Genomic DNA, 25,250 nt, shown 5'->3' with positions numbered 1-25,250 from the left:
GATAGGTGAACGACTTTTAGGGCCCCTGGACCTATTGCATCGCGGTGGCGGGGAGGGGAGCGGGGACAGTTGCAAAAGTTGCCCTTGTTTCCCTGAATCCAGACTCGCCAGCCGGTGGGGAGGGAGAGGCTTTTTGCCTAAGGCAGTTTCTTTCCCTCCCTGCGCATCAGGGTAGTCGTCCTTGCGCTTGAGCGACCGTCACCTTTTTGTCCCTCTCCTCTCTCAGGTGGGCACCAACGGCATCATCTCCACCCAGGACTTCCCCAGGGAAACGGAGTATGTGGACTATGATTTCCCCACCGACTTCCCGGCCATCGCCCCTTTTCTGGCCGACATCGACACGAGCCACGGCAGGGGCCGAATCCTGTACCGAGAGGACACCTCCCCTGCAGTGCTGGCCTTGGCAGCCCGCTATGTGCGCGCTGGCTTCCCGCGCTCTGCCGTGCGCTTTACCCCCACCCACGCCTTCCTGGCCACTTGGGAGCAGGTGGGCGCTTACGAGGAGGTCAAGCGCGGGGCACTGCCCTCGGGAGAGGTAAGTGACCAGGGATATTTGACTGTGAGCGAATTGAAGGATGGGCTTGAATTCTGGGGCAGCAACCCGGAGACTGGCTCGGAGTTGTTTCTGAGCCTACTCTCGCGCTGAACCTGATGTTGGAGGCAGCAGAGCTGGAGTGGCTTGTAAGTGAGGAAAGATGTCATCTCTAGGCATCTTCTGAGGCCTTGGCAGGTGGTCACTCCATTGAGAAAAAAAAAATGCTCAGCGGATATGAGAGCGGGAGTGCAGATGTGGAACCCCTTTGAACATAAGGCAATTTGCTGTTTGGTTGCTTATTTTTAGAACCATCTCTAAGTACACAAGTACTTCTAATTATATGTTCATTGAAGGAAAAGAAATCAGAAAATACAGAGAATTTTAAAAAAGAAAACAACCACTCATTTTCCCACCACTGATAAACATTTTTCTGTGTACCATTTTCAGAGTTTTTTCTTCTGCATATCTTTATTCCTGTCTATTAACAATGATGAGTGCGATGTAAATTGCACATACTGTTTTATAACTTGATTTTTTTAATGGAACAGTATATTGTGAATATGTTTCAATGTCAAAAAATGTATTTCTACAACATCATTTATAATGATGCATAATACTGCATCCTGCTATTATCCTGCATAATACTGTGGGTTTACCACAGTATACTCAACGAGTATTCTCAGAGGTCATTAAGGCTTTTTTCTGGTTTTTCATTATTATAAAAAATAGCACGAATCACAAAAAGCTAAATCTTTGCACATGTTCTTGGTTGACATTCCAGAAAGTGCAATTGGTAGGTCAGAGAATATGCACTTTTGGTAAAGTTCTTTATAACTTTTGCCTAATTGCCTTCCAGGTACTAGTTTACATGTTCCTTAGTTTATAGGAGTCTGCCCTCAATGTGCTTTACACTCCCTACCTGTGGAAAGTAAAAAAATCCCGGGCTCCTGGTCTTTAGTCTTGTCATCAACATTTGAAGTCCTCCAAATGGATATGAGTGGGGCCAGGGTGGCTTGGTGAATGACCGACTGCCTCATTCCTGGCGGAAGTTATGGCTTCCTTCTATGAAATTAGACCTGAATCCGAAATGCCATACTCCAAGCGCTGAAACTATATGATTCATCTCAGTTTTTTAACTCATGAAAATGTTTCTTTACTACAGAAGGATGGCACATGCCTCCTGTAAGAGGTGAGGTTTCTTGCCCACGTCACTGATCTCTATCTTGTAAGGATGCTGTGATATAAATCCTTTGCATGAGGACTCTATTTGTTTAATTTTTGAGGGTACATAGTAGGTGTATATATTTATGGGGTACATGAGATGCTTTGCTACAGGCATGTAATGCGTAATAATCACATTGTGGAGAATGGGGTATCCATCCCCCTAGGCATTTATCCTTTGTATTACAAACAATCTAATTACACTCTTACTTATTTTAAAATGTACAATTAAGTTATTATTGACTATAACAATCTGTTATCACTGGTTATAGTCACCCTTTATGCTATCAAAATGTAGGTCTTATTCAGTTTTTTTTTTTTTTTATAACCGTTAACTGTTCCCACCTTCCCCTGACCCCCACTACCCTTCCCAGCCTCTGGTAACTGTCCTCTTATCTTCATGTTGCATAAAGACTCTTTAAATGCAAGGTTTTCAGAATTAAAACTTTTGTCTGGTCCTTTTTTGGGGGTGGAGGAGGTTTAGCGTAGTAAATACTTGTAAACTCAGTCTCTCTTTTACTTTTCTAATTAAAATTCACCTTCAAGACATTGCCATGTGCTAGGTGGCTTCAGAATATTTCTGAATGTTCAGGAGGATTCTGTTTGGATAGGGGATGTTCTTTCAATTACCCACGTCGAACGTTCTTCTGATATTTTAAAGAGCTCTGGGACTTGAGTTCTTGTTTCTATAGTTCTTTGGAGACAGATTTTGACAAACAGTGATCGAATTTGCTTGAAGGACTGAGTTTTACATGACGTTCTTAAATTTTGGCTTACTAATCTTATATCGCAAAGTTACTGGAAACTGGAAGATTCAAAGCAATGGCATCTTTGCCATTAAAAACAATTGCAGTTGGTGCCCTTTTTCTCCATGGATATTCATGTTCGGTGTGACCAGATGTTGCACCTGATAGTGCAGGAATGTCAAGGTGTAATTGTATCTGAAAAAAATGTGAACAAATAGTGTTTGTCAATTCAGTTAATCTGGGATTTCTTGAACTGTCACAGGTTCACAGAGCAAAAAGGTTATGATGTAGACCTTTGAAATACTTATGAATGGGATTAGAGGACTAGTGTGTACTTTAGCTGTGCTTTTTTGGGGGGAAAGAGGAGTGTTTTCTTTTTGTCATTTTAGGGATGGGGTTAGGGACCACTGAGTTATAGAGGTCTCTGTAGTGTGGGGAATGTTTTGTTTACCTGGAATTTAAGTTGGGTTGAAAGGGCTAAAAAGAATGGATATTGAGAATGAGGCAGCAGGAGACTGTTCTGAGATAGAACATGACGTGAGAGAAGGTTGAGAGCTGGGGCCAGAGAAATGGCAGTAACATATGACAGATGAGTGGAAGGTTGCCTACTAGGGTTGAGTATTTGTCCCCTCTGAAAATCATGTTGAAATTTAATCCTCAGTGTGGCAATATTGAGAGGTGGGGCCTTTGAAAGGTGACTGGGTCATTAGGGCTCTGCCCTCATGAATGGATTAGTTTATTCATTCATGGATTACTGGATTATCATGGAGTAGGACTGGCTGCTTTATAAGAAGAGGAATTGAGACCTGAGCTAGCACCTTAGCACAGTCAGCTTTGTCGCCATGTGATGCCCTAAGTGTCCTGGCACTCTAGAGTCACCACTGGCCAGAAGGCCCTCACCAGATGTGACCTCTCAACTTTGGACTTCGCAGCTTCCGTAATTATAAGAAATTAATATATTTTCTTTGTAAATTACCCAATTTCAAGTATTCAGTTACAAGCAACAGAAGACAAACTAAGACATTGCCCAATGGAGGCCTCAATGTGGGGACTGAGACATGTTGACTTGGTTCAAAGATTGGTAGTCATTGATGGAGGTGGTTGGATTCCACAGAGAAAATGAGAGGTAAAAGCAGGACTTTACTGTAGCTTTTTGACTTCTGGAGATGAGGTCCAGAAAGAGGGAGGTCTACAGTCTATCCTAGAGAGTTCAGCATGAGTCTGAGATATAACTGTGAAGATGAAGGGAATAGAGACATATTGGTTAATGCCAAACCATATGCGGAAATTAGAAATGCTGACATTTGCTGAAGAGTATTGGGAAGGATATAGTATTAGGGATGTGATAGCACTCAGCATTTGTCTTTGAGTTTTTGGCAGGATCTGTAGGATTTAGTGCAGTAAAATAAATGAAGACGATCCCGTAGGTAACAGTGCCCTACAGGCAGTGGGAGATGAAGAACTACACTAAGGAATGGAGGTTAGTGTTCACAGCAAACCCTGGAGGCCAGACCCAATGATCCTACAAATCTAGAGGACATGTGGTCCTGAGGAAGATGACCAAAGAGAACTTTGTGACCCCTATAACACTCATCCTAATTCTTAATTTTCATTTTCATTTTGGTAAGCCTCTAGAGGCAAGCCCCTTGAAGAAAAGGTTGCCACTGTTCTGATTTTTGGCCAGATAGCTGTTGTTAATTAAATGAATAGCAAAAATTAGAAACTCTTAGAGGGGTGTATGTTGTGTGCGTCAGCCTGGCTCTGCTGAGTGTCACTTCAACATTGATTGGGATGTCCTGTACCTGGGAGGGAGAGTCCGTCTCTGGTTTCTGCAGAGGGCTCTGGCTTTTCTCTCTTTCTGATAACAGGGCCTGCAGCCACTCACCCTGATCCTCTCTGTGCTGCTCCTCTCCCTGTGGAGGCCCCTCTCTCCTCTCTGGGATCCTGGGGGAGCTGGGAACCAGTGACCCTTTTGTCGGGTCTGGCAGCCCATCTGAGGGCTTCTCTTTGGAGGCAGAGCCTGTGGGGTTCTTGCAGAGGCTTGTATCTAGGAATGTGAAGACCTTTCCTGTTTGGAAGCCAGTCAAGGAGTTTTTTGAGAGGGGGAGCCCTTCAAGACTTCATGAAGTGGGCTCTTTAGCAATTAGATGTAGAATTTTGTAGAACTGAACGAGAACTTTACAAGTGATCATTTACTGTGTGGGTGGCTTTTAAACAGCCAGACTCCTTTGGCGTGTACTTTGGGATCATAAATTCTACTTAAAAGGAAGTTGTTTCCTTCCTCTGATAGTTGCCTATTTTGGTGGAGACAAAGAAATTAAATACTTGCCACCCGTAATAAGTGCTCATCTCAAGGATGGCACATAAAAGACATTGAGTAAATTTTAACTGAAATGAATTTGTTGGCTGATTGGCTGAAGGAATGAATAAAATAAAGTGCTAAATGCCTAGTGTGCACAGCAAAAAGCCAGACTCGCCTGGTCACAACTCTGTTTACTTCTCTCCTCCCCACTTCCCCATCCCCTTTGGTTCTTCACAGTCTATACAACCTCCCCATCTTATAGAATTCCTCTAAATTTAGAACCAGGATGCTCTCCTATCTCACATTGATTATGGGAGATCAATGCCAGGAACTTTGAAAGCTTAGCGTTTTTAAATGGAGCTATTTCTCCTTCCTCGAGCACTTTCCTTTCCCTAGTTGATTTTTGTTTATTCTGAATAATGTACAACTCTGAAGTTATTGAATCCACATTAGTTGATGATGGAGACTATCTTATAGATAGACATGGTGCAGAATAGCCTTTGTTTATATTTGGTGGTAATTGTGGCTTCCTAGCATTGAGAAACTCTAAAAACATTCCTTGCTTTTTGTTTTTGGAAAAGTAAGCTTTGCTGATGAACAATCAACAACTGGAACACTAACAAATAGACTAGGCTTTGTGAACTGAATGAATGAATGAATGAAAGAAGCAAACCCAGATGTTGTTGTAGAACTAAAAGAAGGGCTAACTATATTTCATTTTCTCTTGAAAAGTGTGTTACATCTATGTTTCTTTATCCTATTAGCAAAACCTCAAAACTCTACTTTGAAATTAAACATTGAAAGGAAAAATTAACGTTAGAAAAGAGCTAGAACGAACTGTGGGAGGAGACCTAGGACCGAACAAAGGAAAGTGCCCATTCCTTCCTTGCTGTTTCATTCTGTGAAATGTGACATTCTTCTCTGTGCCTGAGTTTGTCTGTCTAGCAGAATGGAGAGGTAATAATACTTACCAGTAAATAATATTCCTAGGAGTCACATTATTTACGAAGTAAGTTGTATTTAAAAAAAACCTTCCCAGTTCCTTACTAAATTGTGAAAGTAGTGTGATCTAGTGAGAGAGATTGTTTCAGAGGCCTAAACAGAACACCTTTTAAGAGAATCAAGCACTGTTAACAGATCTTTTGGAGGAGTGGTCACTGAATGAAGGTAAAGGCAAAAATCTTGTCTTGTTGAAAATATGAGGGTAAACGGAATGTTAGGGAGTGATCCTATAAGGACCTGGGTGTTGAATTTGTGGCTAATTTAGACTCCTGGTCTCTCTCTGGTCTGTGTTGGCTCCTGTAGTATTTATAGCATTCACTGGCTGCCTCTGTGACACCTCCCAACCCCCACCCTGAGGTCCTGGGCACACACACCCGCTCTGGCCTCTACAATCTTCTCCAATGACTCTCCTACAATTTCAGTTGTGGCTGTTTCCCCGTCCTACACAGCGAGACTCTCCTGGAAAGAGTCTGTCCTTTCTGCCTTCACATCCTCAGCATCAAGCATAATGTCTAGTACTTAAGTAGACACTTAGCTGTTTGAATTAGTGTACAAATGAATAAATGAATGGCATTTACAAACATGTAAACAACTAACCTAGCAAAATGAGGAGAATGCTCACTAGAGACACCCATAAAAGTATTACAGAGGTTCAGAGAACAGAAATATTCTATAGGGAATCACAAACACCTCCGAGTGGCAGCATTTGAAAGTTAGGAGGGTTTCTAGACACAAAGAACCATGAGCGAAGTGCAAAAGCATCTGAGGACATGGTACAAATGGGGACTAGTAAATAGTCTTAACAGACATGCAGTGGAGCTGAGCCTGGGATGAGCATATGCAGCCAGGTTACAACTTACCTTAAATGGCACGTTGAAGAGTGGTTAGGATGTTCTAGGGTGTGGGCTCTAGAACTGCCCAGCCTGCCACAGCATACTTGCCACCTGACCTGAGGAAACCCTGTTAGCCCTGTGTCTTTTTCTCATTTGTGAAATGAGAGCATTTCTGATACTCGTATGAAAGGGTAGATGGAAGAGGGAAGAGAGTGAGACTGTGAGACAGTAAGGAAGCCTTTTGATCAGCTAGTGCCTAACACAGTGCCTGTCCATAATGGGTATTTAATAAATGGATGAATGAATGAATGCTGCAGATGAGAGATGCTGAGTGCCAAGGGTTATAAACTAGGGCAGTGACTGTGGGATGGACAAGTTAATTTTGCTGATTGCTCTTAGCTCGAAAGAGGTTTGGTTGAGAGAACTTTGAAACCTTAAAAAGTACATATTTTTTGTTAACCTATGTTTACTTATGCATATTTCAACTATTAATCTAAATGGACAAATGGTGTTTGCAATAATAAATAATATCACTGATGATATGTTAGTAACCTGAAGAGGAAATTTTAAAGAAGATTATGTTTAAAAACAATTTGGAGCCAGGTGCAATGGCTCACGCCTGTAATCCCAGCACTTTGGGAGGGCAAGGTGGGAGTATCACGAGATCAGGAAATTGAGACCAGCCTGGCCAATGTGGTGAAACCCTGTCTCTACTAAAAATAGGAAAAAAAAAGTAGCTGGGTGTAATGGCACATGCCTGTAGTCCCAGCTGCTCGGAAGGCTGAGGCAGGAGAATCACTCGAACCTGGGAGGTGGAGGTTGCAGTGAGTGGCGACTGGACCACTGCATTCTAGCCTGGGTGACAGAGCGAGACTCCGTCTCAAAAAAAAAAAAAAAAAATCAATTTGGAGGAATCCTGAGAAGGGGGGAAATTCTTTGCACTTTATGATTCTTTGCTTGCATTCTGTTTGTTCGTTTGTTTGTTTTTTAAAGAATGTCTCACTCTCTCTCTCTTTTTTTTCCCACAGCTGAATACTTTCCAGGCAGTTTTGGCATCTGATGGGTCTGATACCTACGCCCTCTTTCTTTATCCTGCCAACGGCCTGCAGTTCTTTGGAACCCGGCCCAAAGAGTCTTACACTGTTCAGCTTCAGCTTCCAGCTCGGGTGGGCTTCTGCCGAGGGGAGGCTGATGATCTGAAGTCAGAAGGACCGTATTTCAGCGTGGCTAGCACTGAACAGTCTGTGAAAAATCTCTATCAGTAAGTAACATTGAGCTGAAGTCCTTTCCTATTTGAATATAAGGACTTTTAGGAGGTACCTGAACACAAGTGACCACAAGACCATTAAATAATATCTTGGTGGCTTCTAAGCAAGGAATCAAGGCAAAATGAAGGAACTAAGTTAACCCCTGGAAGGATCAAGTTCACCAAAACATAAAAGGTCCTTTATTTTTCCTGCTCTATTGGGTATAGATACTGGAAACAGAACAGTATGCGTGTATATTTGTAGAGCCACTGAGGCTTGCTATGAAAAACATTGCTCTTGGAACCACATAAAAATATCCAGTCACATAACTGCCCAGTTTGTGGTTTTCCAGATTAATCATTTCACAGGGGGAAACATTGTGATTTAGTCTTTTGGACAGATACTGTTAAACATTAAATCGAGTAATGTAATTGGCAGGAAAAATAACTAAGATTTATAGGTTTCCAGAAGTCTGAGGATGTCTCTCTGGCTTCATTACCTGCAATGAATTGAACCCGTTCCTTAGACGTTATCACTGTCTGCCCACAATGGGCATTTAATAAATAGATGGATGCATGAATGATCCAGAGGGCTTACTTAGCTAGTGCAATAATAAGCTCTTCTGCATTTTGCCAGTCCAGATAGTGCCAGTAAGATATTTATTAACTTCAGCATTGTTTTTTTTTTTTTTTTTTTTTTTGAGGGGGTGGGATGGGGCCTGTCCTTGGTTTTATTCTTTTCCTGAATACAGAAGCCAGACAGAATACACTGGCTACTTCCTGACCTCCCTTAACTACTTCTCAGTTTCATTCAATCGTCCCAGGTAGTTATAGGAACACCTTACACTTTTGCATGCCATCTGCTCTGCTCGGCTACCCGAAAGAGACCATTATAGCCAGATTTGGTTACTGAGAGCTGACATTTATTGAAAACTTACTATTTGCCAAGCATTGTGCTAAACATTTTCCAGATGTTATCTTAATTAAAACTCACAGGAATTGTAGGAGGTTAGTACTACTATTTTCCTGATTTTATACAGCAGCTTAGGGAAGTTATGTAAATTGCCTATGATCTCAAAGTTAAATGGCTAAGCCAAAATCCAAGCTCAAGTCTGAGGTGCTGAATTACTTATTTCATTTTATGCTGAGTTCTTGTTTCCTTTCCCATCCTTGTGATCCACACTGGGCATCTTTAGGGCTCCATCTAGACTGCTGCTTAGTCTGGACTCTGGAGCCAGCTCAGTTCCTTACTCTCCCTCCTCTGGTTCTGTCCTCCTCATCTGCTTGGGAGTGCATAGATTTATCACTCCTCAGGCATTATAGGGCGCTCACAATGACCAAGCACATAGAATACAAAGATTTCTAAGACACTGCATACCGGCAGCTTGTACCCTATTAGGGTTGATAGACAAATAGATCAACAATTACAGGACCCTGGGTAAGTGCTGGCATCTACACAGGAGACAGGAGACAGTGGGGCCAAAAGGCCTGTGGGAAAAAGTAGCTGTGTTCCCTGAGCAGCACTGTAAGGGCCTCTTGGAACTAATACCCGCAGTGACGTGTGACACACAAACACACACAGACAGCATTTCCATTTACCTGCCTTCATGCCTTCATGCATTTTTATCTTTGATACTTTCCAGAAATCTCTGAATTGCTTGATGAAAGCAGAGTGAGATATGGGGCTGAATGACTTGCATATTTTTCTTTAGAGTAATCCATGCTTAATATAAAAAATAAAGTACAAGCAATGCAGAATGATGTGAAATAAAAGTAAAAGGTACCCATGATTACTACTTCAAGTGACAACTAGTGTTAATAGTCCTTCTAGGATTTAGGTATATACAAAAACTTTTAAAACAAAAATGATTCTTTTGCTATATAAGTGGTATTTTCACATTAATCACTTCTTATAGGGGTCTTTTAGTCAGATGTCTGTCTATATTACCATTTTAAGGCTATAAAATATTATGCATATATGTTCTGAATTATAAAGACAGCTTATTAATGAACATTTCACATATTTCTGATTTCTCTTGTTATAAATATCATTGCAGTAAGCAGCATAACAAACATTGCTCACAATCTCATTTCTCTCTAAAATAAATTCTTAAAAGTGGAATTGCCAAGAAAGGGTATATGCAAGTTTAATGTTTTTATGTATATTAATAAATTGCCCTTTAGAAATGTTGCACCAAACCATATCCTCACTAGTAATATACAGCTGTGATCAACAGTGTCTGTTCTTTATAGGCTTTTACTCTTTTTAATATTTGCAAATATAATACATACAAAATATTCGTTTTTCCACATTAATTTCTTTGATTACTAAGAGATAGAATACTTTTTGTGTGTTTAATATCCACTGGCAGTCATGAGCTGCATAATGACATTTTGGTCAATGATGAACTGCGTTAATATATGATAGTGGTCCCATAAGATTAGAATGCTGTATTTTTGCTGTACCTTTTCTTTGTTTATATATGTCTAGATAAAAAAATACCATTGTGATATAATCACCTTTGGTAAAGCAGTAAGATGGTGTACAGATTTGTAGCCTAGGAGCAACAGGCTATCATATATATGTATTATAGAGTAGGCTGTACCACGTAGGTTTGCGTTAAGTACACTCTAGGATGTTTGTAAAACAGCAAATTTGCCTGATGATACATTTCTCAAACTGTACTGAAAAATGTTGTTACTATAGAAATCCACATGAACTACCCAAATGAAGAAAGAGCTTTTGTTCTTATACAATTCAGTGAATTTTTCATTATCTTATTAGTCATTAACTCTTATCCCTCATTGACTGACTTTGAGGAAATTCCATAGCAGGGGAGAATTTGCGTATAGCATTTTATACAAATATCAGAAGAGTATACAAACTGGCATATTCAATTGTAGCCAGACCCTTGTTCACTCAAGTTTTCCCATATTTTTAGAAGTCCCATGTGTAGTTGTTCTCTTTAGGTTATATCATTGACTCTAAAATAATGGATTAGTCGGATATTTGGAAACTCAATGGAGTTCATGTTTTTCTCGTGGAGAAAATAAGTGAGCTGTTTCCAGAAGTCTTTAAAAACCTCTAAGCTACTTTCTTGTTTGCCGCTTTAGTTTTCACTGCAAAAAAAAAAAAAAAAAAAAAAAATGATATGAGGCTTTGGCATTTGTACCTCTTGGAATTTTTTGACATTGCTTCACCAATCTTTGCGGATTAGTGAATTGATCAGTTCAAGTGAATAAACAATGAAATGTCTTTAACATTCTGTAGAGTAATGATAATTCAGATGCTTATTGACTGTCATAATATAACATAGATGTGTAGAGCATGGGCTTTGATGTTAACTGAATTCAGGTCCAGTTGGTTGTTCTGTGACCTTCAGAAGATCAGTTGACCTTTTAAAGCCTATTGTATCCTCTATAAAACTGAATATGATCTCCTCTAACTTGCAGATTGTGTGGAAGAATGTGAAACACTTGGGACAGAAAAGTGGCATCACCGACTCTTGAGAGCATGTAGTAGTCATCAGGTGTCAGTGTTTGGTTAAGAGTTTTAAGCACACATTTTTAAAATGTGTTATAAGTTTTCAGACAAGTAGAGGAAGGGTAAAACATGCCTACATTCCCTGTTTGTTTTCAAATACCCAGATTTTAGTTAAACCATTTTGATTGTAGAGCAGACTGATGATTTGATGGTCTGGCATTCCGTGGCATACAGCTTTGAAATATAATGCTAAATAAAAGGTGGTTCACATCAAAAGTCCCGTATGATCCTTTCAGTTACCATGTAAGTCTGCTTTTATCTGGTTTTATATACCAGTGAAAACTGAACCTGATCTTAATAACCTTTCTGGTTTTTGTTTTTTTGAGACAGGGTCTCACTCTGCCACACAGGCTGGAGTGCAGTGGTGCACACAAAGCCCACTGTAACCTGGAATTCCTGGGTTCAAGTGATCCTCCCACCTCAGCCTCCTGAGTATCTGGAAGTGCAGGCGTGTATCACCATGCCTGGCTAATTTTTTTAGAAAAGTTTTTTGTAGAGGCAGGATGTCACTGTGTTGCCTAGACTGGTCTTGAACTCCTGGGCTTAAGTCATCCTCCTACTTCAGCTTTGCAAAGTGCTGGGATTATAAGTGTGAGCCACCATGCCCAGCTGTCTTTCAGTTTTCAAATAAGTTGCTCCCTTTCTAGGAAGGTGGGTGAATGGACATGTTTGTTACATTTGTTACAATGACTGTTTCCTTTTTATTTAGACTAAGCAACCTGGGGGTTCCTGGAGTGTGGGCTTTCCATATTGGCAGCACCTTGCCATTGGACAATGTCAGGCCAGCTACAGTTGGAGGAGACCTTTCCGCTGCCCACTCTTCTGTTCCTCTGGGACGTTCCTTCAGCCATGCTACAGCCCTGGAAAGTGACTATAATGAGGACAATTTGGATTACTACGATGTGAATGAGGAGGAAGTTGACTACCTTCCGGGTGAACCAGAGGAGTCATTGAATGGCCGCAGCAGCATTGATGTTTCCTACACCTTCAAAGTGGATACAAGGCCTTTAGAGGGTGGGATGTCCTCTCCAGATTCTGATCTGTCTTCCCCCTTGCATCCAACACCTACTTATTGGTCATTCTATCCTGAAACAGAATCTGCCACCTTGGACTCTCAAACCAAAGAAGGAACATCTCTGGGAAAGGTAGAGACCCCAGATTTAAAAGACCAAGTTGAGCCTTGGGCTGAGAGAAGGAACAGAAGCCCAGCTCCACCAAAGATAGACAGAGAATCACTGGTTCCTTCCTGGAAAACCCCACCACCCTCCCCTGAAAACAGAAGCATCCAGCCCTACTCAGATGGAGGGCCAGTGCCTTCAGAAATGGATGTTCCCACAGCCCATCCTGAAGAAGAAATTGTTCTTCGAAATTACCCTGCTTCAGGTCACTCTACACCCCTAAGTCGAGAGATGTATGAGGTGGGAGTGGAAGACAACATAGGTTCCAACACCGAGGGTGAGTGCATTAGAAAACTGGGTGCTGAGATTTCATCTTAACCATGCTGGTTTTGCAGAGAGTTGTGATTTTTCTCTTAAGTGGGTAGCTGAAAAGTTTAGAAAAAGATCTAATTTTTAATCCCTGTGCTTCAAGAGATAGAGTGAATTTCCTTTGCCAAATAAATCTTGGCAGGCAGATTCTGTATGGAATCTCTTGATCATTAATAATGTTTTTTAAAAAAATATGGGCCTCATGAAGTGAGTGGGGGAAAACTGGGTTTGTTATGCCAGCTACGCTCTCAAGTGTAATGAACTATTTCAGTTTGAAAGTTCAGCAAAGGTAAAACATTTTGTGGCTTCGTTCGCATTCCAGTGATGGAGGGGTCTGTGCTTTTTAAAGTGGTGAGTTGTGCTGGCTCAGATGAACATGCCAGATTCAGACTCTGTTACAGGACATCCCTAGCACTGCCTTTCATTAGGGAGATATGCCTGTGATGTGTGGGAGAGGAGCGTCCACGGGGAGGGAAAATGACTAAACACCTGTGTCTGCTGTCATTTCTGGTTCATGGCTATGCAGCTGTGGCATGCACCTCCCTGGAGCCTTGTCCTCATTTCATGACTCACGGATCGGACTGAGAGGCGAGGAGGGAGATGCCGAGAGCAGGCGTTGGTTAATTATTGTGGACACGGGGCCTATGCCAGTCCTCGTTGAGACTTGTCATGCCAGCTGTTTCTTTCCTATCAGGCATGGAAACGTGAATGGGAAACTGACCCCAGATTTACTCCGTTTGTTCCAGGGACTGCTCCTCTGACCTCTGATAGGAAGAAAGAGGTCAGAGGTGACTGCTTTGTTCTCAGTCTCCATGTTTTTCCACCTTTTCTGTTTCCTGTCACTGTTGTGGCAAAAACAAGGCTGACCTAGCAGAAAGGACCTTCTGAGCTCTGCTCCGGTATTATCTGCAGGATATTGCATAGAGAAGTACTTATTTCAGAAGGGAAGACAATATTTTCTGCCTAATGTGGCATTGTGTAAGGATTCAGGGCAATGCATTGGTGTCCACTTCGAGTTTGAATCCTGGCCTTGCAAGCTCGCCGGGTGACCGGAAGTAACTTATGTAACCTGTAAGCCTCTGATTTCTCATGAATTTCTTGGGAGGATTCAATGAGACAGGATATTTGTGAAGTTCGTGGCTTCATGTCTGTAACTCACTGGTTCTTAATAAATAGTGGCTGCTGTTACTAATTTAGAAGATTTAAAACAGTGGGAATGGGGCAGATGATGGGTAGTGAAAGAAGAATGTTCTTATTAAAGAGTTCTGTGTTAACTTGTGCCTAAGGGATCACATTTCCGTAAAGTTGAAGATGTAAATTTTATTGGAAGTCTTTAGAACCTTCAGATCCTTCTGAGAATCTCCAGAATTTACAATATGAGTTTCCTCTAAATAAATTTTAAAGCCATGTATCAAAATTTTTCTCAAAGGGATTTGAGGGAAAGATGCATTCCTGATTGGCGTTCTCATTTGGGGGTTGTGAGTTCCCTCCCTGGGAAGAGCTTGGAAATATTAAAAAGCAGATCCATGGAATCGTGTGTTATAGAGTTAAGAAGGGGCTGCACACTCTGCTTCAGGCTGTGAGAGGTCGAGATGACTGGAGTCACAGTGCAGGAGGCTTCAGGAACTGGCCATACAGAAGAACAGAGGGACAGCTATAAATCTCTTGTGGGGCATGAACTATGATATTTATCAGCTGCCAGATGCAAGTCTACTATAGACATCTTGGAAATGGCAAAAATGCCTATGAAAAGCTCGTTAATACATATTTAGGGAGAAAAAAATCTAACTAGAAGTTCTTGTAACCTAGACAAAAAAAATCCAGTTTTTTTTTTTTTTTTGAGGGATTTAGGGGGGTGTATGAAGTATAGAAGCATGCTATGGTTAAATACTTTTGAGAGGATGCAGTGACCATTTTTTTTCACATAACACACTGGAACCTCAAAGAGCTATCTTTCAAGCGTGGGCTTACTCTGGGAAGCCGTGTGGGAGTGACAGAGACATAGAACATTGCCCGGTATTAAGGACCCAGCCTTGTGGTATCCAACTGGCTTCTTTTACTGATGGAATAGAAAGTACATGGTTTTGGTACTAGGTGGACTTGACCTTGACTCCCAGCTCTGCTATGTGGTTTGGGGCAAGATATAGAGTCTGTTTGACCCTTGGCTCTCATCAGCTTTAAAACAGAGTTAATGAAGACCTCATAATGTACTTGCGAAAACTGAAATTGGGCTTCGGAAGCACCTGCCCAAAGCATCTGCCCAGGAAATTTTAGTTTCCCTTTGAAGCTTCATAGTAGTCAAGATTTAGGTGGCTGGGCATGATGGCTCACGCCTGTAATCTCAGCACTTTGGGATGCTGAGGCAGGTAGATCATGAGGTCAGGAGTTTGAGGCCAGTCTGGCCAACATATTGAAACCCCATCTTTACTACAAAGAAATACAAAAAATTAGCCAAGTGTGGTGGTGTGTGCCTGTAATCTCAGCTACTTGGGAGGCTGAGGCAGGAGAATTGCTTGAATCTGGGAGGCGGAGGTTGCAGCGAGCCAAGATCATGCCATTGCACTCCAGCCTGGGTGACAGTGCGAGACTCCATCTCAAAAACAAAACAAAACAAAGATGTATTTAAAGGCCCAGAAAATATCACTCATTTTAAAATTTATTTTTTAATAAATGAGTCCCCCTTTAGGGGGACTCATTTTAGGACCTTTCTTTTTGTTCAGAAATGTAGATTCTTTTCAGGTCATGTCTACACTAGGCAGGAAGGTCCCGGCCGCACTCGAGCTCTGTCTTTCTTGGCCACAGGACAGTGAGCGGTACGATGGATGTGCAAGCATGCTCTGTCTGAGGAGTCTTGTCTCCAGGGAGCTCTGGTAGTTTTGTTTTAAAATCAAAAAGTTACGCCAGCACCTGCCATGTACCTGTCTCTGACTTGGTGCTAGTAGCAGTTTTGGCTGGCATTTGCTGAGTGCTGCCTGCTGCTCTAAAGTGGGAACTTGGCATTAGATTGCATTGCCACGGTGAGTCCTCAGAATCGCCCTGTGAGGAGTTCGAGACCAGCCTGGGAAACATAGGGAGACCCTGTCTCTATAAAAAATTTAAAAAATTAGCTGGGTGTGGTGGTGCTCACCTGTGATCCTAGCTACTCAGGAGGCTGAGGTGGGAGGATCACTTCACCCCAAGAGTTCCAGGCTACAGTGAGCCATGATGGTGCCACTGCATAGCCTGGGCAACAGAAGGACGATGTCTGAAAAAAAAATTGTCCTTTAGAGTGGGTACTATCATCCTTTCCATTTTACAGAGATGGAAACTGAGCTTCGGAATACTTAGCAACTTATCTAGCAAGGGCAAAGACTTCAACAAAGCCATGCAGAAATTAGAGAAAGCTGTAGGGTGACACAGTCAAAGGTGCTGTCCAGGAGTCACTGCAGTTGGGGAGGGGAAGTCTTTGTGAAGAAGCCGGGCTTGAGCCAGGCCTGGGGTCAGAGTCTAAGAGGGAGAAAGTGTGAAAACATTATGAACAGAGAAGTGACAAGAGAGGAGGTGCAGAGATGGGAATGAGGAGGGAGGAAGGGAGGGAGAGAGAAAGAGAAAGAGAAAGACAAAGGTTGTTAAGGCAGTGGGGTTTGAGAGGGTTGCCAGTGAGGGCTTCAGCTGCCTGGGACCTTGGGACTGCCTGTGCTGTGAGAAGAATAGGGAGAATGAGGTTTGCCTGTAAGGGTCTTATTCTTAAGCCTACTGAGGCAGTGCTATATGCAGCTGAATTTAATCTCAGTCTGCATGATGAGTTAGAAGGAGGAAGGACACCTGGCTTTCAGAAACTTCATGTAGTCGCACTCCACTTTTGGCCTTGGGACAGGTTGCAGGAGTGTGTCATAAGCTTGACTTCCACCCTGAGAAGAATTCAAGCAGGTGCTGCTGCCAATCCAACCCTCCAGGAGCCAAAGACCATCCCCTGGGTGCACCTCCAGGTTACAGAGGGTCTTTGACCAGGAGGCCCCCCCATACCTGTGAAGACACCTGTATGAAAAGATTTCCTGGTAGGGGCCCTCTCTCTTCACCAGAAGTGGGGAGAGCTAGTGTCATGCCAACAGTTATAAAAGGCCAGCCCCAGGGTTCTGATCACTGTTTGCCACCAGTTCATTACATGCCACACACATTCATTAAAATTAAACATGAAACTGGAGGAAAAAGCAATCCACCGGCTTTTAATTGTAAAGTTGGATATGGTTTTTCTAACTTGTCTTGTCATTCTGGGAGATGGGGAAACTTAGAAAAACCTGTCCTGCAGTGAAAATGCCCTTTTTTTTTTTTTTTTTTTTTTAGGTAGCAGTAAAAATTGTTAATAGTGGCTCTAGCTCTCCTGAGGCAGCCCAGTGCGGGAAGCCTCCTGTGTCCCTGTGTTGGCCCAGTGAACCCGGTCCATACCAGGGAGACTTCCCTCTGGCTGGGCCAGGGCCCTCCGTGAAGGGCAGCACTTGCAGACAAGTGCTTAAGTGTTTCTGGGAAAATGAAGATTGAAAGATGGCTCAGAACAACAAGGGCAGAGGAGAATTTCCCACTTGCGTTACCAACTCCCAGCTAGGACAAGTCTCAAGTCCTTTGGCAGGGCATTTGTTTCTTTCCTCTGATGTATTCCCACCCCATTTTTCTTTCTATTAAGGACATGAGAAAAGTTTTTTTTAAAAAAGCATTAAATGGAAAAATTAAAGTGAGACTTAAAGTGTTCATATTAAGAATCCCTTAGCAACTATCAAACCTCAGTTAACAAATCTGTGACAAAATGAGGTCATTCAAACCTGGCCAGCCTCCACCCTCCTGCTGTGTCCCGAGGTGCCAGGAGACCTGTTTCTCTATGGGCTGACCCTCTGTGGCAGGAGCTCCTTGGCAGAGTGTGAGTCCCAGAGGAGGCCATGGATTAGAAAGTGTAATTCTCAAAGTGTGGGCTCTCATCCTGTCACTCGGCTGGGAACCTGGTTAAAAACACTGATTTCCAAGCCCCTCCTCTACCTTCTGAACCAGAATCTGCATTTTAAAGCCTGCTCCCTCCTTCACCTCTTCCAGGCCTCGGCCCAAATGTCCCCTTCTCCAGAGGTCTTCCCTGACCATACTATTTAAGAGTCAAGTGCGCCTGCCCCTCTTACCCTCTTGTCTGTCCCTGCCATATTTCTCTGCACTTCAATGATTCGGATGCCTCCTCAATTTGATGGGATTTAGAGCCAAAAGATTATTTAATCTCTGTGGGCTTCAATTTTCTAATCTATGAAATGGAGATAATTAATACCTCTTACTAGAATAGGAAGAAACACATGAAAATATACTCAAAACCACGATGGGAAGGAACATACAAATGACCAACAAAAAATAAAAGTGCCGCTTTTCCTTGGACTTGTTCATGCACATCTCATCTAGCTGGGATCCAGATCTTCATTCCAAGTCTTCAAGAAATTCAGCGTCTTTGAGTCTAACTGCAATTCCCATAGAAATTTGAGCAGTCACGTTGGTGAGAGGTCTGGCTTTTCTCACCCTGGATAAATAGCTGCACGTGGGATTACCACGGTTCCAGCTCCGGCTCTCACCCTTATTCAGGGAAGGGATATCTGGCTGCCGTGCTTCTGTTTAACCTTTGCTAAAGGATCTTCACATTGCATTCTTGTGGATAAATGCCCCAGTGGGCCGTGAGCACTGATCTCCACTTCTCAGATGGCCAGGAATGAGCATAAGAGCATTTCCTAATGTTCTACCCACCCCAGGAGTTGCTAATTGGTCAGATTAAATTTGCTAATGATATTAATGAGCAACACTTAGCTCAGAAATCCAAGGTTTGTGAGTATCCCAGCAACACCAATCGGTGTGAGAATCACTTGCAGGGGCGGCTAAAGTGTAGATGGGGATGCATGCAGAGCGTGGGATTGGTAGGTCTAAGGTGGGCCCTCAGGTGATCCTGATGCAGTGGTCCCTGGAATCTACCGGCAGAAATGCAGCTCTCCGTGTGAACGACTGCATGGTGCTGTGCTGAAGGCGTAAGTTGTCATTCACCCCTTGGTGAATTTCCTTAACACCTCATGCTGTCAGAACTGAGCCCCACAGACCTGTTCCTCCTCAGTCTCCCTATCTCAGTAACTGACAGCTCCACTCTTTTGGTTTCCCACATAAGGACTGAACATCATCCCACATCCAATCCATCAGCAAGCCCTCTCGGTTCCACCTTCACAATATCCCAGGCCTGGGCCCTTCTCATTCTCTGTACCAGCACTTCTTACTACCAAGGCACCAGCTCCTGCCTGATTTACCGTAGTCAGAGCAGGCTACTCTTCTGCTCAAAAACCTCGAGTGCTTCCCATCTCACTCAGATGAAAGCCGAAATCCTTTCTGTGATCTCTGAGGCCCTGCATCGATGACCCAGGCCACCTCTCTTCTCACTGTCCCTCCCACAGGCCCACACACTCCTCCTGCCTGACACAGCATCCTGTCTGCCCTCATCTATGGGGTTCACATCCCCACTTCCTCCTGGCCTCTGCTCAGTCACCACCTCCTGAGGTCTTCCCTGACTATGCTATTTAAAAGAGCCGCACGTATACCTCCCCACTCCCACCCTCTTGTCTTTCCCTGCTGTATTTCTCTGCACAGCTCTTAACATATCCACCACACTAAGTAATTTCCTTGTTTATTGACTGCTGCTGGGGAGAACGTAAGCTTCAGGACGGGAATTTTTGTCTCTTTTGCTCCCTGCTATATTCTCAGTTTCTAGACCAGGGCCAGGTCTATAGTGAATGGTTAGTAAATGTTTGTTGAATTAGTGAATGAATGAACAAAAATCGTAATAAGCATTTACCTTTCACCTAACAAGCCGCCATTGTAAATGTGAAGTGTGCAAACCTGTGTGTGCACCTGGGTATGAAGGCAGGTGTGAAACAGGGATTATAAATGGAGCCTTGCCTTCCCCCGGATTAGCGGGCTGGTTCATCCTCTTTCCCCGCCCCCACGTGACTGTTGTGAAGCTGGGAGAGTGAGTGTGGGTTCTTGGCTCAGTAAGTACCACCCTAAAAATACAATATTCCACAAAAAAACTGTTTAAAAAGACTCCCAAGTTAGCTTACCAGTAACTAACCTGCTGTAATTACGGTTTGAGTCTCATGATAGCCTTTCATGGGAGCCTATTCATTGTTATTATTTCATGTAGTCTGGCATCCAGTCAATTTCTAAACCTTTGCACAGTTGCACTTGTAAGTTGCTGGCTGCATCGCTGTGCCTCTTTTTACCTAGATAAAAGCTATGACTCCACCTAGTTTTTTAAGTTAACTTTCCACATCTGTACTTTATCTCCTCCATCTTCTCTCTCCCTGTTTTGTAATTCAGTCTTAAAATAAGAATTCGGTTGCAGAACAGGGCCTCACAAAATAACTGAGATAGGGTACAATCCAAGCCCATTATTTCCTTAATTTGTGGGCAGAACAGTGTGTAGAATTTGGATTGATTTTTTTTTTTTTAATCTGAATATTCTGAAAATGACTGCTCTTTAGACCTGTAGCAAATTACCTTTTTATTTGGTGTTCTGAAGTATTAAGAAAGGCAACTTCAGGCAGTGCAGGTGTGAGGAAGAGGCGTTACACTGATTTTAGAGACGAGGAAGCTGAAAGATGGTTTCCACAGTCTCCACAGAGCCCCCAGGACAGGCTGAGGTTGAGTCCTAGAGCTTGGCACCTCTGCAGCCCCTCATCCCTTGAACTCTGGGAGAAAGTCCATGAGCACACTGAGAGTATGCGAGTTCCTTCAGGGGCTGCTTCCTTACACTTAGCTGTGAATTTCTGGGCTGGAGAAGCCTGATATTTTGACACATCTAAGTTATGTTCCTTTTATTCAAAATGTTTTTTCCCCCCTTTCTTAAACCAACTATAGTGATACAGTTTTCTTCTCAGCAGTCTGTTTTACCATGATCCATCCTGGGTGTTTTTTTCTGCCTTGAGTTTTATATTACTTTTCTTTTTTTTCAAGTTAAGCCTGTCACTTTCTTATTTAAATAAAGTTGAGTCATGCCTAATTTTTTATTTTTATCGAACTGGAATTTCTCAGCCAAGTCATCAAGCCCTAAACTAAATCTTGAGTCCCAACTTCATTCCTACTATGTTCCAGTCAGATTTTCCACTTGAGCCGACACTGTCTGTTCTGCCAACCCTCAGCTTGCTGCTTTCCGAGGATCTGCAGGCAGAACTCCAGTCCTGTCCAGAAGCTAATGCCGCTGCTGCTACTCTCACTTCTTACCTGTGCTGTTTTTCAACATGCTGTAAGATTCATCTACCTCATCTTCCCTGCTCGCTTCTACCATTAAACCTGATTTATAAAGTATGACTCAAATTATACTTGAAGTCTGTACTGATTAACCCCAGACATGTGATCATCCCTAATCTAGTGCTCATGATCTCCATACTTGGGTCCCACTGAAGGGGTCATGGAGAGCAGCAGTTAAGATTCTCGGACTAGACTTCCCAGGTTCACATCCCTTCTTTGCCACTCACTGCCTGTGTGACTTCAGGCACTTCAGTCTGTTGTGTTTCAGCTTTATCTGCAAACAGGCATTAAAAAATTGTCCCTGGGCAGAGCAGTGGCTCACACCTGTAATCTCAGCACTCTGGGAGGCCTAGGTGGGAGGTTCACTTGAGTCCAGGAGTTCGAGACCAGCCTGGGCAATGCAGGGAGGAGCTCCACCCCCCACCCGTCACACACAAAAATAAAGTAGCCAGGTGTGGTGCCTGCTTGTGGCTGTGACTGTAGCTACTCGAATGGCTGAGGTAGGAGGATCACTTGAGCCTGGGAAGTCGAGGTTTCAGTGAGCCAAGATTGTACCACTGCACTCCAGCCTGGGTGACAGAGCAAAACCCTGTCTGAAAAAATAAAGTCCCTGCTACGTAGGGTCTCTGTGCAAATTAAGAGTTAATAAACGTAAAGCTTGTATATGTTAAGGACTATTTAAGTGGGAACTTTTTTGTATTTTGCTGATGCAAGTCTTTATCCTCGTGACACTGTTACCCACATGGTGCTATGTCTCATTACTTTGTTTTCTGTTCACCTTGGGAATACTGGGTAAATATTGATCTTTGGATTTCTTCCTTCATATCCTGTCTCCTCCTTTGCAGATCCAGACCAGGAACACAGCTACCACGTGGTTTTTCCTAAGTAGGGCGTCCTTGACGCCAGTGTCAGTGTCTCACACTAGAATTCCGTGCCATCCCTGCTTAACAGCATGCTCCTGGAGTCTCCAGTCAACCCCAGCTCCTGGGCATGGGGAGGCAGAGGTGTGTGCAGTCACTTGGCCTACTAGTGGCCATGCTTGGGATTGGCATAGTCCCCATTGTCCTGGAGACCTTCCTGTCCATCCGCAACCCTCACCACACCCTACCCCCTTGTGCAGTTCCTTTATGAACCATGGCATTTGCCCCAATATCCCCATTTCTCTGCAGCACAGATGGCCCTCTTCTTTTCATGGGCAGAATAAGTAGGAAATGGAAAAAACAGCTGCTGGGGCATTGAGTTTATCCTGGTTCTCTATAATTTCTTGGGAGATCTGTGAGTGGGGTCCAAGCTGTAATGGAACTGCATGGAAATGGTACTAGAAATGGTACCAGTATGGAATGGTACCGGTATGGAAATGGTATGGTACTGCATGGAAATAATGCTTGTACCATATCCATCATAGTAAACTGTCACGGGCATAGGGCATTGTAATAGCTTGAGTCCCTGTTATTTTGCCCTCCACCATCTCCTCCTCCCCATGCCCTTTCTTTGAGGTAGGTGCGTGTGTTCTTTAAGATGCTTCCCTCAAAACAATCTGGGTAGTGAGACTGGCTATTATCTTTTTTTTTTTTTTTAAGTTCAGTATTACCTAAAAGAAGGATGGTTGGACGTAAGATGTTTGTTAGCTTTTCTATTATGTCTTCCTATGAGGATGTCTTTAGGTTGAACCATATAAAAAGTTCTGATATTTGAGCCAGGTATGGTGGCTCATGTTTGTAATCCCAGCACTTTGGGAGGCCAAGGTGGATGGATCACGAGGTCAGGAGTTCGAGATGAGCCCAGCCAAGATGGTGAAACCCCATCTCTACTAAAAATGTAAAAATTAGCCAGGCACGTTGGTGGGCACCTGTGATCCCAGCTACTCGGGAGGCTGAGGTAGGAGAATTGCTTGAACCAGGGAGGTGGAGGTTGCAGTGAGCTGAGATTGTGCCATTGCACTCTAGCTGGGCTACAGAGTGAGACTCCATCTAAAACAAACAAGAAGAAAAAGTGCCGATATTTGGCCCTTTGTGACCCACAAAAATATCGGTTTCATGAAGTTCAACCTAATATGTACTTACTGGTTTGCTTTCATTTTACTGTACTGAAACCCATGGGTGCAGCCTCGTCTTAGTTCACCAACTCTGCAGTGAGACCCAGTCGGGAGCAGTAAGCAATTATTCTTGCTAGCAGACAAAGCAGGTGAATTCCCTTGGGTTGAATGTTATGCCAGCCTCTTACACATCAAAAACGTATTTATTATGATCTAAGCTGCTTCTATAGAGCAGATGCTGTGTCCCTGATGAAGCAATGACACTGGCATCATTTAGTTCTTTTAAGGCAAGTTTGTTTTATTTTTCAGTCTTCACATATAATGGTGCCAACAAGGAAACCTGTGAACACAACCACAGACAGTGCTCCCGGCATGCCTTCTGCACGGACTATGCCACTGGCTTCTGCTGCCACTGCCAATCCAGGTTTTATGGAAATGGGAAGCACTGTCTGCCTGAAGGTGAGTGACTGGGGCTGGGGACTCCTGTGTCTATTCCTACTGCTTACCTGTTTCTAGCTACCACTGTGGGCTCTGCTTTACGGACCAAACATCTCCACTACTTAAATCAGAGTGCTGGCAGCTTTCAGGTGCTCACTAAATGTTTGAGGAATGAACTGGTTTGGGCTGATTCCCAATTTGAGGATTATCCAGAAATGCTTCCTTCTGCCAGCTCATTAGAGCCAAAGAGGAGTGGAGACGGGGAGGAGGGGAGAAAACAGATTGGAGGCGGGACTGTTTCATAGATGGATAATTGATTGGTTAGGGAATCATTAAAGTGACTTGCTAAAGAGTGAGTTTTGAAGTTGTCTGTGGAATAAATATACCTGTGTGTACCCATCTCTAGCCAGGATGATACCCAAGCCTAACTGGATTTGCTGTCTTTTAGGGGCACCTCACCGAGTGAATGGGAAAGTAAGTGGTCACCTCCACGTGGGCCACACACCTGTGCACTTCACTGATGTGGACCTGCATGCTTATGTCGTGGGCAATGACGGCAGAGCCTATACGGCCATCAGCCACATCCCTCAGCCAGCAGCCCAGGCCCTCCTCCCCCTCACACCAATTGGAGGCCTGTTTGGCTGGCTCTTTGCTTTAGAAAAACCTGGCTCTGAGAATGGCTTCAGCCTCACAGGTGAGCAGGGCCTCTGAGAAGGCTGGTAGTCGGAGTTGCTTTGGCAGTGGTGCCCCTAGGGGGAAGGGTCTTAGGCTTTTACACAGTGAAAGAGGAATCCCTTGCTTAACGTGCTTGAGCCACATGTGTGTAGTTTTCTGGCCAGAGGTTGTGGGGAATGGTTTGACCTCCCATCACTGATTTTTGAAAGGCACTGATTTCTTCTCGGTGTTCTCCCAGCTGTTCTGAGAAACAGGATGTTTCCATTCAGAGCATTCATGTCCTCTCACCCCAATTTGTTGAAGCATATTTGTCAGGCTTTTAAAATTATGCACAGATGTCAAATAAATGCAAAAATAGTAGTTGGGGCACCTGGGGATGATTTTACTTCATGGGGAAGGGGTGCCCTTCTCCCAGCTCCAAAACTTGTAATAGTATAGGCTGGTGTGCCCCAGACTTGAACCTGCACACACATCACCTGGAGGTCTTGCCAAAATGCAAATTCTGGTTCAGCAGGCCTGGGGTGGGGTCGGTGACGTTGCTTTTCTACCCAGCTTCTAGGAGGTACCAGTGCTGCTGGAAAGCGCACCCACTGACAAGGATTTAGAAGAAGCTTTTTGGATTCTTACCTTTTCCAATTGAAAGCTTGTTTCCCAGTGGTTTTATCTTAATTGCATGAAAACCAAAGTTCTGTGAGAAAAGTTCTTCCCCTATCTTTAACTGCAGAGCTCAGTAGCTGTTTATAGGTTCTTGCCTTTCATCAAATTTTGAATCAAACCTTGGGTCAAAAGTAGATTAAACATGGTACACCTGGTTAAATTCGTATTTCATATAAACAATAATTTTCTAGTAAGAGTATCCCCCAAATAGTGCATGAGACATACTTACCTGAAATTCAAGCA

The 25,250-nt window shown here is 43.3% G+C and overlaps 1 protein-coding gene across 2 annotated transcripts in view; it reads left to right on the top strand.

Moving 5' to 3' along the window:
- Window positions 1–25,250, top strand: part of NID2 (nidogen 2) — a 62,149-nt gene that overhangs the window by 695 nt on the left and 36,204 nt on the right. For both annotated transcript variants that reach the window (XM_035260521.3, XM_009006025.5), the window contains exons 2-6: window positions 227–535; window positions 7,668–7,900; window positions 12,139–12,884; window positions 23,547–23,696; window positions 24,124–24,369. In XM_035260521.3, the coding sequence (XP_035116412.2) occupies window positions 227–535; window positions 7,668–7,900; window positions 12,139–12,884; window positions 23,547–23,696; window positions 24,124–24,369 (1,684 nt within the window). The remainder of the gene's footprint in view (window positions 1–226; window positions 536–7,667; window positions 7,901–12,138; window positions 12,885–23,546; window positions 23,697–24,123; window positions 24,370–25,250) is intronic.

This window comes from Callithrix jacchus, chromosome 8 (genome assembly GCF_049354715.1).
Source record: "Callithrix jacchus isolate 240 chromosome 8, calJac240_pri, whole genome shotgun sequence".
Classification (NCBI taxonomy): domain Eukaryota; kingdom Metazoa; phylum Chordata; class Mammalia; order Primates; family Cebidae; genus Callithrix; species Callithrix jacchus.
The sequence above is the reverse complement of the archived record's forward strand: the minus strand, read 5'-3'. Positions and strand labels throughout refer to the sequence as shown.